The sequence below is a fragment of the Prionailurus bengalensis genome, chromosome D2 (assembly GCF_016509475.1).
Source record: "Prionailurus bengalensis isolate Pbe53 chromosome D2, Fcat_Pben_1.1_paternal_pri, whole genome shotgun sequence".
In the NCBI taxonomy this organism is placed as follows: Eukaryota; Metazoa; Chordata; class Mammalia; order Carnivora; family Felidae; genus Prionailurus; species Prionailurus bengalensis.
Genome location: NC_057351.1, coordinates 1,369,886 through 1,382,178, shown reverse-complemented (window position 1 = coordinate 1,382,178; position 12,293 = coordinate 1,369,886). Strand labels below are relative to the sequence as shown.

Below are 12,293 nucleotides of genomic sequence, written 5' to 3'. Positions count from 1 at the left end.
ATATTTTAAACTCATTCTTCCCTAAGACAAACCTCACTTTGATTACTCCAACTCACATTAGCTTCTCCTGTGAATTTTTATAGTATGTGTAAATAGAACACTTCCGTACCAGATTACGTATACACGTATAGATTTTTGATGGTTTAGTTCTTTTATAATGTTTATACGCGATAATCTCCTATAGTTCTGGATTTACTCCTTCTTTTTCCTATTTCGAAATGCTATTTTAGGTGTATAGTAATCAATCCATTTAAGTAATTATCAACTCCTCACTGGGGCGTGACAACGAAGAAATGCACGATGAACTAAATCACGCATGTCCACATAGGTGGGTGTGCTGGAGTCCATCTGACAGTTTAGAAGTTATAGGTACATGGGAACAGGCATCCGACACCTAATCTGGTATACTGAGAGCTCTATGAAGATTTTCCTAACTATGTCAACAGTTATATAAATTCAATTTAACAACATAAATAAAAGAATGTACATGCCCTCAAAAAACTGTTTAATAAGTCCTGAAAACAAACTAAAAGATATTGATTCCTGAGACTGAGATCTAATGCCTAGGTTATCCCAAATTTCAAAAGCAAAGTTTATCAAGGCCCAAACACTAAATTCCTCAGAGCCCGGTGCTCAAAGTAGCAAAAGGGGCATTTAAAGACTGGGTTAGGAATAATAATGAAATTAATTTATTTCATCCTCTGTATTAAAAAAAAAAAAATTTTTTTTTCGGGGCGCCTGGGTGGCGCAGTCGGTTGAGCGTCCGACTTCAGCCAGGTCACGATCCCACAGTCCGTGAGTTCGAGCCCCACGTCGGGCTCTGGGCTGATGGCTCAGAGCCTGGAGCCTGTTTCCGATTCTGTGTCTCCCTCTCTCTCTGCCCCTCCCCCGTTCATGCTCTGTCTCTCTCTGTCCCAAAAATAAATAAACGTTGAAAAAAGAATTAAAAAAAAAAAAAATTTTTTTTAATGTTTATTTGAGAGAGAGACAGACAGAGTGTGAGCAGGGAAAGGGCAGAGTGAGAGGGAGAGACAGAACTTGAAGTAGGCTCCAGGCTCTAAGCTGTCAGCACAGAGCCCCACACGGGGCTCGATCTCACAAACTGTGAGACAATGACCTGAAGTCAGATGCTTAACCGACTGAGCCACCCAGGCGCCCCTCACCCTCTGTATTTGTTTCTTTTAACATTTATTTTTTGAGAGACAGAGGAAGACAGAGCACGAGTGGGGGAAGGGTACAGATAGGGGAGGACACAGAATCCAAAGCAGGCTCCAGGCTCCAAGCCATCAGCACAGAGCCCAGCATGGGGCTCGGACCACAAGATCATGACCTGGGCCGAAGTCGCATGCTTAACTAAGCCACCCAGGCGCCCCCTCATCCTCTGTATTTTAAAACTTACGCATAATTGCCTCAAAGAAGACCCATAAAAATTACAATACAAAAAGTTGCATAAATTCTGTAAGATAGGAATGGCCAGAATAGCTTTCTTTAATTATTATGTAATTTGTTATTATTTAACACATATCATATTTTATATTATTCTATTTTAGAATAGCTTTCTTTTCACAGTAGGGTAGAATATCCAAAGTGAAATCTCGGCTTTACAAATTTTAAAATTGTAAAGATAGAATGCAAGGGATTAACTTTGCTGAAACCATCCAAGTGTTGACAAGAATTATCTTCCTGGTGGAAACAGTCACATAAAAATAGAATTCAATAAAGAATTGTAGGGTGGCACCTTGGAAAGCAGTATTAAAATACGGCCGAAAGCTTGTGCTTTTGAAAGAGAAAATAGAAAAAAGTCTTTGAGAAATATGAATGAAAAAGAGAGTCTTCAACCAGCAAGAATGAGAAGTAGGAGAGACACAAGGAACATTAGCACGTCCACGAGCTGCTAAAAGAAAACACACCCACCCTCTCCCCCTGTGACCAGCCACAAAGTATTCGCAACAGCGAAGTTCAATAAAAATGGACACTTGGTAGTAAAACTAAATAAACCACACAAAGAAGCAAGGAGCACATGAGGAAGGTGAGGACCGAGGCAGGCCCGCAAAGATGGAAACTGCGCACCCTTCCAACGCCGGGGAAAGACTGGAACATGTTGTATGAGGGTCAGAAAGGACCAGCTCAAACTGTGGGCCAGAATAACACAAAAACTCCAAATAACGTAGACTGGGGTCTAACAGAGCTGCTTAAAAATTAATGACAAAAAAAATGAAATTAACGATTATCCAATAGGTTAGTAACATACAGTTAACAAACTAAATTTAAACAAAGAAAATGCATTCTAGAGAGAAAAAAGTAACTATAAATATGGAAGAACGTCTATATAACATGAAGAACAAAGTTAGAAAATTTAATTGATGTCTAACTCGTGTGGAAGAAGCTTATACAGAAGATACTGAAAATACTCCTAAACTGGAAAAGACTGGCAATTTCAGATTTAGAAAGCCCAACAAACCACAAGCATTGTGAATGAACGAATGAATGAATGAATGAACGAATGAACGAACCGGATGTACAGGAAGAACTTTCAGCGGCCAGCTGACTTCCCATCAGCAACAGTGAAAGCTAGAGTCACGTTCTAAACGAAAGCCCTTGTGCCCTAAGCATTCTCTACGCAATGAAAACCTCTTTCCAGAATGAGAACAGAATAAAAGCATTTCACAGTAAGAAACAGTGAAGTGTTGCACAGCCTACCGACCCTATAACTAAAAGAAAGTCCGACACATGTATTTCAGATGGGAAATCACCCCATGTGAAAGCTCTGACATATAAAATCAGGCAGGCAGAAAACCAAAGTGAATGAGTAAACATGACCAGAAAATGTAGGGAAGAGTCAGTCCGCTTTGTGAGGAGAGAACAGGCTGGAAGTAATGAACCAGACGGAAACATCTTACTAGTCAAGTGTGCTGACCCATCAGTGGTGCCAAGCTTCCTTTCTTGTTCAAGATCGAGACTCTTACACTTAACTTTAGACGTTATTAACTCAAAAGCTAAACTGGGGTAACAACCAGTGACAACCCTCAGAAGAAAAAAGATAAAAGGAATGAAAACAAAATGATAAAAAAATAAACAAAACCAAAGACAGAAAAATTATGAAACTGGCTTTTAAAAAATCATTCTTTAATGTGGTATAAAAGCAATAAAAATAAAAAGTGGGGGCACCTAGATGGCTCAGATGTTTGAGCGTCCGACTCCTGATTTCGGCCTCAGATCATGATCTCCTAGTTCATGGGATCGAGCCCAAATCAGGCTCTGTGCTCACAGCTCGGAGACTGCTTGGGATTCTCTCTCTCTGCCTCTCCCCTGCTCTCGTTCGCTCGCTCTCTAAAAACACAACACGACACAAGGATGAAGAGAAGTTGAAACTCACAAGGCTGTCAGAGAGGCGGACGAGGCAAAGGTACACAGGGAGCTGCAGTTTTCTTGGTACCGACGCAGGCAGATCGCAAGGCTAAGAGACACTCGCCCGTCAACAGGGGTACAGCCCGGCTCAGAGGAAGACCCACGTGTAAACTTGTGCCCTAACACAGTAGGCGCAGGGCAGGGGAAGCAGAATCTACCAGAATCATAAGGAGATCATACTCGGAGACCTGAACACACCTCTCAGGAGGTGACATTCAGAAAACAAAAAATTTGGTATCCGGGAGACAAAAACTGAAAAAATAACAAGCGAAATGTGACAGACACATAGAAACCACCACAGGGGACAATTCCAAACCAGACGTCCTTTCAAACCCCTGCGAAGCACAAAAAAAGAAAAGACAAGAGACCACATTCCTGGCTCTACCCGCATCCCTCGCCACCTTCCAAAGATTTCTTATATAGATGACATCCTCTGACCAAATTAGAGTAGACTTAGAAAGATTATCCTCCCATGCAGAGAAAACTGCAAAAGTACTTTTCTAAGAAACTCACGAATAATGGGAAATAGAAAATTCTATGAACTGAATGTGAACATATTTAGAGAAAGCCACAAGAAATGTGTAGCCTTACATTTTATTTGAGAAAACAAAGAACCAGATACACAAGTTTATTATCTGCTAAAAATTAAAAGTTCACAAAACAAGTACATCTTCTCCACCTAGAAACAGAAGGTAGGAAATGGCCAAGCCAGGCCTACGGGCCAATGAACCAGAGCAGACACAAACAAGAGCTGGTCACAAAAGGCAATTCTGAAGCTTTAAATATGTGAAAATGAATGCACAGCTGAAGACAGATCAAGGGGAACATCAGATACGGCACAAAAATATCAGCAATACACATTAGGCCACCCTGCAACAGTGTGCACACGTTAAAAGAATAAAAAATATACTATGACGGTACACCAATATGCTTGAGAAAAGAGAAATTCCTAGAAACACGTAACAGTAGCTGGGAAGCGGGAAATGAAAGCTAGCAAAGAAAAAGCAAAGCAGTGTTTCGCCACAGAAGAATATCATGTTTAAAAGGAAAACACTATTCTTAACTAGAAGAGTTTCTCTGGTGCTGGACTGAGCCGATGTTCCGTGTTAGTTACCATGGAGACTTCGGTTAGGACAGCGCAATGGCGTCCAGACCAGCGGTTCGGGGACTGGCCTCCGTCCCTCCAGCAGGTGGAAAAGAGAGCAAGTCCCCAGCAGGCAGCAGGCCCACAGGCCCACAGGCCCACAGGCCCAAGTGCATGTATGAGACCAGGGTCCCAGGATGGTCCGTAGGGGACCGGGAGCACAGAGCACCACTACAGCCGAGACCCTGCTCATCTCGGCGAATAAAGCCCGGTCCCCCAGCTGGTCAGTCCTGCAGCCACACTAGCCGGTGCAACACCAGCCCTCCCTCCCCTAGGTGTGACACCTAGGCGTGAGGCGCGCACTGGCTCCGCCCCCACTCGGGGAGGGAAGCCTGCTTGCCAGAAGTTCGGGTGTGCTCGTGTGATCACTGCTCGTCCACCCAGCTCTTCCCTCACCGGACTGGGAGCGGCCTGGGGGGCTCCGGGGACTGTGTCTTCCTGTCCCTGCAGGCTCCATCAGCCACCAGCGCGCAGGCACCGGGCAACCCCACAGCATCCCAACCGCACCCCAGCGCCCCTTAGCAGCTCTCCTCCCCAGGGCCGATGTGCCTGCTCTCCCGTGTAGAAATCCCAGGGCCCACAAGGCCACAGAGATAAGGCAGAAGGTGGGGGAGGGAGCCCCCCAGCAAGAAGAGGGGTGAGTGGGACTGGGCACCTGGGAGCTAGAAGCCTGCTCCCTCACACATGGTAGACTGAGAAGCGTCCTCAATCCTGACCCCTCACTCAGCCCTGAGGGGGTGTTCAAACACCTCTGAGATCAGACCTATCTCACACGTAAACAACGGGGCCAACACATCTGAAAGAACACTAGGGAACTCAGGCCCTCAGAGAAGCAGAGCCAAGAGCAGGACTCAAAGACCTCCATCCATCTCCACGTGCCGGAAGGCGTCTGAAAACACAGCCCCCGAGGCTCTTCCCAGAGCCGCTGGGGTCCCGCTCACTCAGGAAGGTCCCGTCCTCATATGGACGACGGGTCTTCCGCTGGGTGGTCGCTGGTGTCTCTCACACGGCAGTCCTCACACTCCCCACAGGGACGCGCTGTCCCCCAGAGAGCAGTGCCCCCAGTGTCCCCACACCAGCCACACACTCAAGAGCAACGGAGACAGTGAACACAGAAACACACACACAAATACGGACAGAAGTAGGAGCTCAGGCAGACACAGGGCTTCTCTCTGCTCTCAGGGCTGCTCTTCATCCCGGTTGTTCTGTGCGGACCACACTGTGCGGGCAGGTGTGCGCGCCCCAGCCAGACCCGCGGCTGCCGGGCCCCGGCTCGCAGCAAGGGGCCAGCCTGAGGCAGGGACGCCATCACCACTTCCATCACTGCGCCACATCCAACCACCTTGCACGAAGCATCCTCCTCCTCCAGTGAATACGCTCGGCGAGCTGGATTCCCGTGGATTTGGACAAGCAGCGTCAGGGCTGCGAGCCAGGCCCCTCCCCACCCACTCGCTCTCTGTCCACACTGGTCCCGGCACCTGCTGTACTGCTAGCTCCACGTGTGGCTCTGCCCACCGACACGTGACCATGGACACAAAAGGGGGAACAGACAGAGCTCCAGGCTCGGGAGCCCACCCCACCCAGGTCCCGGTCAGAAACCAGGCTGCACTCCAGAGCCCCGAGCATCCCGCAACAAGAATGGGGGCGGGGGACGGTGAGAAGACAGACAGGGGTTCGCCCAGGGCAGGCTGGGCACAGAGCGAGGTGCTAGGCTTCAGCCACAAGATGAATCCTTGCTCCTTCCCACTTCCAGCCCCCAAGGGACAACAGCTCAGACACAGAGAGGAGGTGGACTGAGGCCGCCCCTCCCTCCATACCTGCAGTCCGGGGACGCCGTGCAGCTCTAGCTTCCTTTCCCGTGGCGCTGCCCCTCAGGGAGGCACGGCGAGCCTGCGTCCACAGCAGGTGGTGGGCCGTCAGCCTTGGGGACACACGGTGCGGGTGATGGGTCAGGCCTGGCTCCCAGCTCCTCTGTCCACCTCCCTGCCCCCGGCCCACCTCTCACTCACCTCGGATGGCCCAGCCCCGTCTCTCCCCACGGCATCCCCGGTGTTCCGCTGCTGGGGCTCATCCTCAGCAGGGTCCAGCTTCCGTGGGGGCTCCGTCTCTGCCTCGGGAAATGGCAGCTGACCCTGCAGGGTGTGCAGCAGCTGGAGGAAGGTCTGGTGCCTGCAGAGAAGAGGTGGCTGGTGAGGGAGGAAAACTGGGCCACACGGGGGTGTGCAGCCCACTCTCCCAGCCTCACCTCTGTAGCCTGTCCCGTTCCTGCCCCGCCTGCTGCCGTAGGGCTCCAAGCTCCTGATGCAGACGCCGGAGCTCCTGCTGGGCCCCCGTCTGCCGCAGCCTCACCTCCGCAGAAGCTTCCGCCAGCTGCTGCAGACGCTTCTCCTATCGGAGTGAGAGCAAAACGCCTCAGCAGGTGTGGAGGTCCTTTAGCCACGCTCTTAATCCCCAGCCTAGGCACGACTTGGGGTGCAGACCCACAGAGGGAAAGAGGAACTCTACTCACTTTAGGGGAAACAGGGGCCTAGAGAGGTCTAGGGGTCAGAACGAGCTATTCTAGTGCAAAGTGTTCGGAGGAAGGGGGCACACAAACGAACGTTAGTCTGTGATGTGCCAAGTACTGTTTTAAGCACTTGCTATACTGATGACGTCATCCACCTGGCTTATGGAGTAGACAAAGAAACAGCACAGGAAGTCAGGGGACACCCAAGGTCCTAACACTGTCAGTGGCGAGGCTGCGATTTAACTCCCTGCTGGTGCCCGAGCAGTGAGGCCTACAGAGAAGGGGGTGAAGGTTTTCCGGGCAGAGGACGTGGGAAGAGGACCTGGCCCGTGGGGGGAGGCCTCACAGAGGAGAAGAGAATGGAGGTTTCCAGGGCAGAGGACGTGGCCAGTGCCGCGCAGGGGTGCAGAAGGGACACTCCCCCAGGGGCCTGGGCCCACCTGGTGCAGCCGCCACTGCTCCTGGGCTGTTCTCAGCTTCTCCATGGCCGCTTGCTTCTGCAAAGAAGGGGAACAAAGAAGGAAGAGTGTTTCTCTGGTTGGATTGGGGAGGTGGCCAGGGGTCCACCCCAGCGCGCCTGCCCTCCTCTCCCTCCTCCTGGCCCCACCTTGGCCTGGAGCTGTTCAAGGGCTTCCTGGAGCTGCGCCCGCTTCCTCTGGGCCTCCTCCATCCTGGGCAAGGCCAGGCTCAGGGCCGTGGTGATGGCCTCCACATGCTCTTGGTAGGTGGCCTTCAGCTCTTTCCACTGCTCCTTGGCAGCAATTGCCTTCTGCCCTGAAAGGAGCCACCGAAGACAAGAACAAAGATGAGACTGGCCTGCCTGTCTGCCTGCCACACTGGGGACTCCGTCCTCCCATCAGCCAAATTGCTGACCTGACACACCTCCACCCCAACCCCCCTCCTGCTCACGGCTGGCGTCTTCAGAAGCCAAGGGCTCTGGTCCCTGGGCAGTGTCCTTCCGAGCCAGGAAGTTCTGCAGGAAGTCTACCACCTGCAGCTGGCTGCACAGCAGCTTGTCTTTCTTCCGGGAGTCCTGTTCAGAGAGAGGGCAGAAGAGGGACGTCTGCCGAGTACCCCCACGAGGGTACCCCCGGAGCTTCCCTAGCTCCCAGGCTTGCCCATACCATCACAAACTCCGCCAGGAGCTGGGCCGGCAGCTCTGCCTCCTCTTGCAGGCCTGTAGGCTCCAGGATGTGTGCCAGCTTGCCCAGGGCCCTGCCGGGGCAAGAAAAAGGGGAAAATTGGACACTCCTGGGGCGCTAGTCCTGGCCGACCTGTGCGCACAGACGCATTCGCAGGTGCGCAACAACGCTGGGTCTTGCCCTAACCAGAATCTACAGGAAGGTCTGCAGTGCTGTCTGGGGATGGAAGGGAGAGTAAAAACAAGCAGAGCAGGGGGAGTCAGGATAAGGGGCTAGGATCTTAGGCAGAAAAGGTCTCACGGAAGAGGAACCACTAGGTGGAAGGTCTGAAGGCCATCAGGGAATACGGGACAGGGAAGGAAAGGGGCAGCGCTCCGATGGGCAGCAGGGGGTCTCTGGCAGGGGACACTTGGGGGCGGGGATCGGACAGAGAGCTGGGTGCCTGCTCTAGGCTCTGCGAGCCGCCTCACCAGCAGGCAGGGGTGCAGGTAGAACAGTCTCCCGAAGAGTGCGCGCTGACACAGGCCAGATCAAAATTAAGAGACCCTCCCAGACATCTGATGCCTGGACGGTGTTACCCGCTAGGGGACGCGGGGTCCTCAGGGATGGAGCGGCCTCCAGGACCCAGCTGGGTGGCGTGCTGGGAGGGGGGGAGATGCCTGCCTGCACGCCCCGCGGCGAAGTCCAGGGACTCGGGCTCCGCAGGGATGGAGCGGCCCCCTGGACCCAGCCGGGGTGCGGGCAGGGAGGGGGGTGCCTACACGTCCCGCGGCGAGGTCCATGGACTCGGGATCCGCAGGGATGAAGCGGCCCCCGGGACCCAGCCGGGGTTCGTGCAGGGAGAGGGGGTGCCTGCCTGCACGTCCCGCGGCGAGGTCCAGGGACGCCGGGAGTACGCGGGGTCCCGCAAGGTCCTCCCAGCCCGCCCCCGGCGGCCATCCGGCGGCACACACTCACTCTAGCGCGGGGCCCCGCACTCCGCCTTCCGCCACCTCCATCCTGCCGACGGCGAGCTCCCGCTCTTCCGCCTCCAGCCTTCACTGAGCTTTGAATTCGCCGCTGTGAGCACCGGGGCAGGCGATTGGCTACCGCGCCAGTGGGCGGGAAGCGAGGGTCAGCGTGCACTCTGATTGGCAGACGCCGAGGAGCCGTTGGAGTGACGGCTGTTTAGCGCCGGCGCTGTCTTGGCTGGGCGTGGCCGGCGCGCCGGCGCTCTGCGCCTGCGCGCGCTGCCCGTAGGCGGTGCTAGAGCCTGGGGGCGTGGCGTGGGCCGGGCAGAGTAGTTGAGCTGGTTTTAGTCCAGCGGGAGACCGAGGGCCAAGTTTGAGTTTGGGCTCTACTCGGCATTCAGTTGGCTTAAACTATGTTGGGGTGAAGGAAAGCACTGGGTCTACCTCCCCAGATGCTTGGCCTCAGTCGGGAAGAACACGTATCCCGGAGGCGCAGCGGTCTTTGGGCGGGGGCCGGGGGCCGCCCAGGAGGTGGGGGTCCGCCCACCAGTCGGCCGGGGTCCGCCCCCCCCCCCCCCCCGGGCCCTCCCGGAACTGGCTCAGGGAAAGTGGAATAAACAGCAGGGGCAGTTTCCTCCCATCAGGATGGGAGCCTCAGCGGCCGCGGGCCCTGCGCTGAGAGCTCTGACCTGTGTGCCTTCGCGGCAGGGAGCAGGTAGCTCTGGACTGCTAGCACATCACCAAGTAAGTGGCAGTCCAGAGCAAAGTAATATTTATAGAAACAAAAATGTCCAGCTGCCAGTATCACAATTTACAGTGTCCAGCAGCCAAATAAAAACTACCAAGTTTGCAAAAAAAGAGGTAAAGAAAATCCATAATAAGAAGTAAAAAAAAAAAAAAAATCACTGATCAGAGCAAATAGAATCAAACAGGCAAGGATATTAAAAACAGTTATGTTCAAACAATAAGAAGAGGTAATGAAAAAGATGATAAAAGGTGAGGACGTGCGGAAAGCGGAATGTTCACGTTGCTGGTGGGAATATGAAATGATGCATCTGGGGGCGCCTGGGTGGCTCAGGTTGCTGTGCCCCACTCTTGATTTCAGGTCAGGTCATGATCTCACAGTTGGTGTGTTTGGGTCCCCCCACCCCCACTCTGCTTTGAATTCTGTCTCTCTGCCCCTCCCCCACTCACTCTCAAAAAAAAAAAAAAACCATTAAAGAAAACTTACAATGATCACCTAGGGGGCACCTGGGGGGCTCAGTCGGTTAAGGGTAGGACTTCGGATCAGGTCATGATCTCATGGTTTCTGGGTTTAAGCCCCCATGGGGTTGTGTGCTGACAATTCGGAGCCAGGAGCCTGTTTTGGATTCTGTGTCTCCCTCTGTCTCTGCTCCTCCCCTGCTTGCACTCTGTCTCTCTCTGTCTCTGAAAAGTAAAATGTTTAAAAAAAGCTTTTTTTAAATGATTCATCTGCCTGGGGAAACAGTATAGTTGTTCCTCAAAATGTTAAACATGAGTGACCATATGGACCACAGTCCTTGTAGGGATAGATCTGAGAGGAATGAAACTGTGTTCACAAAAACTTACACACATGTGCCCACAGCAGCATGATTTACAAAAGTCAAACAGTAGAAACAATCCAAATGTCCATCAGCTGGTGAACTGGAAAACAAATCTGCATCCACTCAACGGGGTATTTTCAGAAATAAAAGAATGAGATATACTTACTGAAGCATGGATGAATGTCGAAAACATTGTGGTAAGCGGCAGAAACCAGTCACAAAAGAGTACATGTTGTATGATTCCATCTACATGAAATACCCAGATTAGGCACCTGTAGAGAATCAGAAAGCCAGCTAGTGGTCATCCAGGGTTGGGGTGGGGGCAGGGGAGCAGGAGGGTGGGGAGATGGGCATTGGTTGTCTGCTGAGAGCAACTGCAGGAGGACTTGGGGTTTCTTTTAGGAGGTAAATGTGGAGAAGGTTACATTTTCTAAAATGTGGAGAAGGTTACATAATTGTAAATAAAAGCTATTCAAGGGGTGCCTAGGTGGCTCCATCTGTTAAGTATCAGACCCATAATTTCTGCTAGGGTCACGACCTCAGGGGTCTTGGGTTGGAGCAGCACATTCTGCTGACAGAGCCCCCCCCCCCCCCGTACTTTCTCTCTCTCTAAACAAATAAACATTAAAACATTAAAAAACTATCCCAAGACATACCATGATTGCACAGCTTGAAATCACCTATAGGAGAAAACCTTGAAAGCAGCTTTATGTGGGAGGATATGTTATATACAAAGGAACAACAATAAGGATTGCAGTAACTTTCCTATTGCAACCATGGAAAAAACATGACACTAGAGCCGCATCTTCAAAGCACTGCTAGAAAGTTACAGGAAACATACCTTCCAAAAACAAAGGTTAAGTAAAGACACTTCAGACATACAAAAGCTGAAGGAATTTGTCATTAGCAGATCCATGCTACAAGAAATGGGCGAGACATCTTTTAACTTAGAAGGAAACGACATTAGATTGAAATCTGAATGTATACAAAGAAATGGACAGTGCCAGAAATGGCAACTACATGAATAAAAATCTTTTTTTTTACCACTAAATCTTTTTTTAAAAGTTAATAAACTATATTAATAAAAATAGCAATCGGGGGAGTTGTATGCACAAGTAAAATGTAGCCCAAAAAAAAGTGTGGGGAGAAAAGAAACACAAGTAAATTACACATCTTTGTTGTTTATTTAAAGTTTTGTGTGTGAGGTGAAAATAGACTGGGCTAAAGATAAAGCTGTGGACTGTGATCTCTTTAAGAAGCTGTGTGACCCGCCCCAGGGAGGCCACTAGTGAGTCACTCCCTAGTATAATCTGAGTGAAGGTGAAACTTGTGACTTGTTTCTAAACAACAGAATATAGTACTGGTGATGGGGTATCAATCTGTTGATTAGGCTGCATTAAGCAAATCACACACTCGTGTGATGCCCTTTCATTGTATAATGTTCCCCAGCAAACCAAAGGAGAGAGCTCTCCTGCCGGCTCGGGGAAGCAAACAGGCAGGTTGCAAAGGCCAGCGGCGAGGATCACGTGGGATCCAGGGCTGGAGAAGAGATCCTAGCGAATAGCTGGTAAGATGGGG

General features: G+C 51.2%; 1 protein-coding gene across 2 annotated transcripts in view; it reads right to left on the bottom strand.

Moving 5' to 3' along the window:
* The window catches only part of ZWINT (ZW10 interacting kinetochore protein), a 31,350-nt gene extending 22,089 nt beyond the window's left edge, over positions 1–9,261 (bottom strand). Inside the window, exons 1-9 of one of the 2 annotated variants that reach the window (XM_043596130.1) lie at positions 9,158–9,261; positions 8,183–8,273; positions 7,968–8,091; positions 7,666–7,832; positions 7,499–7,555; positions 6,798–6,940; positions 6,562–6,721; positions 6,370–6,473; positions 3,987–5,938 (exon numbers count right to left, since the gene is read on the bottom strand). In XM_043596130.1, coding sequence (XP_043452065.1) covers positions 6,396–6,473; positions 6,562–6,721; positions 6,798–6,940; positions 7,499–7,555; positions 7,666–7,832; positions 7,968–8,091; positions 8,183–8,273; positions 9,158–9,198 — 861 coding nt within the window. In that variant the 5' untranslated portion in view covers positions 9,199–9,261 and the 3' untranslated portion in view covers positions 3,987–5,938; positions 6,370–6,395. Of the gene's footprint in view, positions 1–3,986; positions 5,939–6,369; positions 6,474–6,561; positions 6,722–6,797; positions 6,941–7,498; positions 7,556–7,665; positions 7,833–7,967; positions 8,092–8,182; positions 8,274–9,157 lie in introns of those variants that run through there. The other variant, XM_043596129.1, reaches the window with a different exon arrangement.
* Between the last annotated feature and the right edge of the window lie 3,032 nt (positions 9,262–12,293).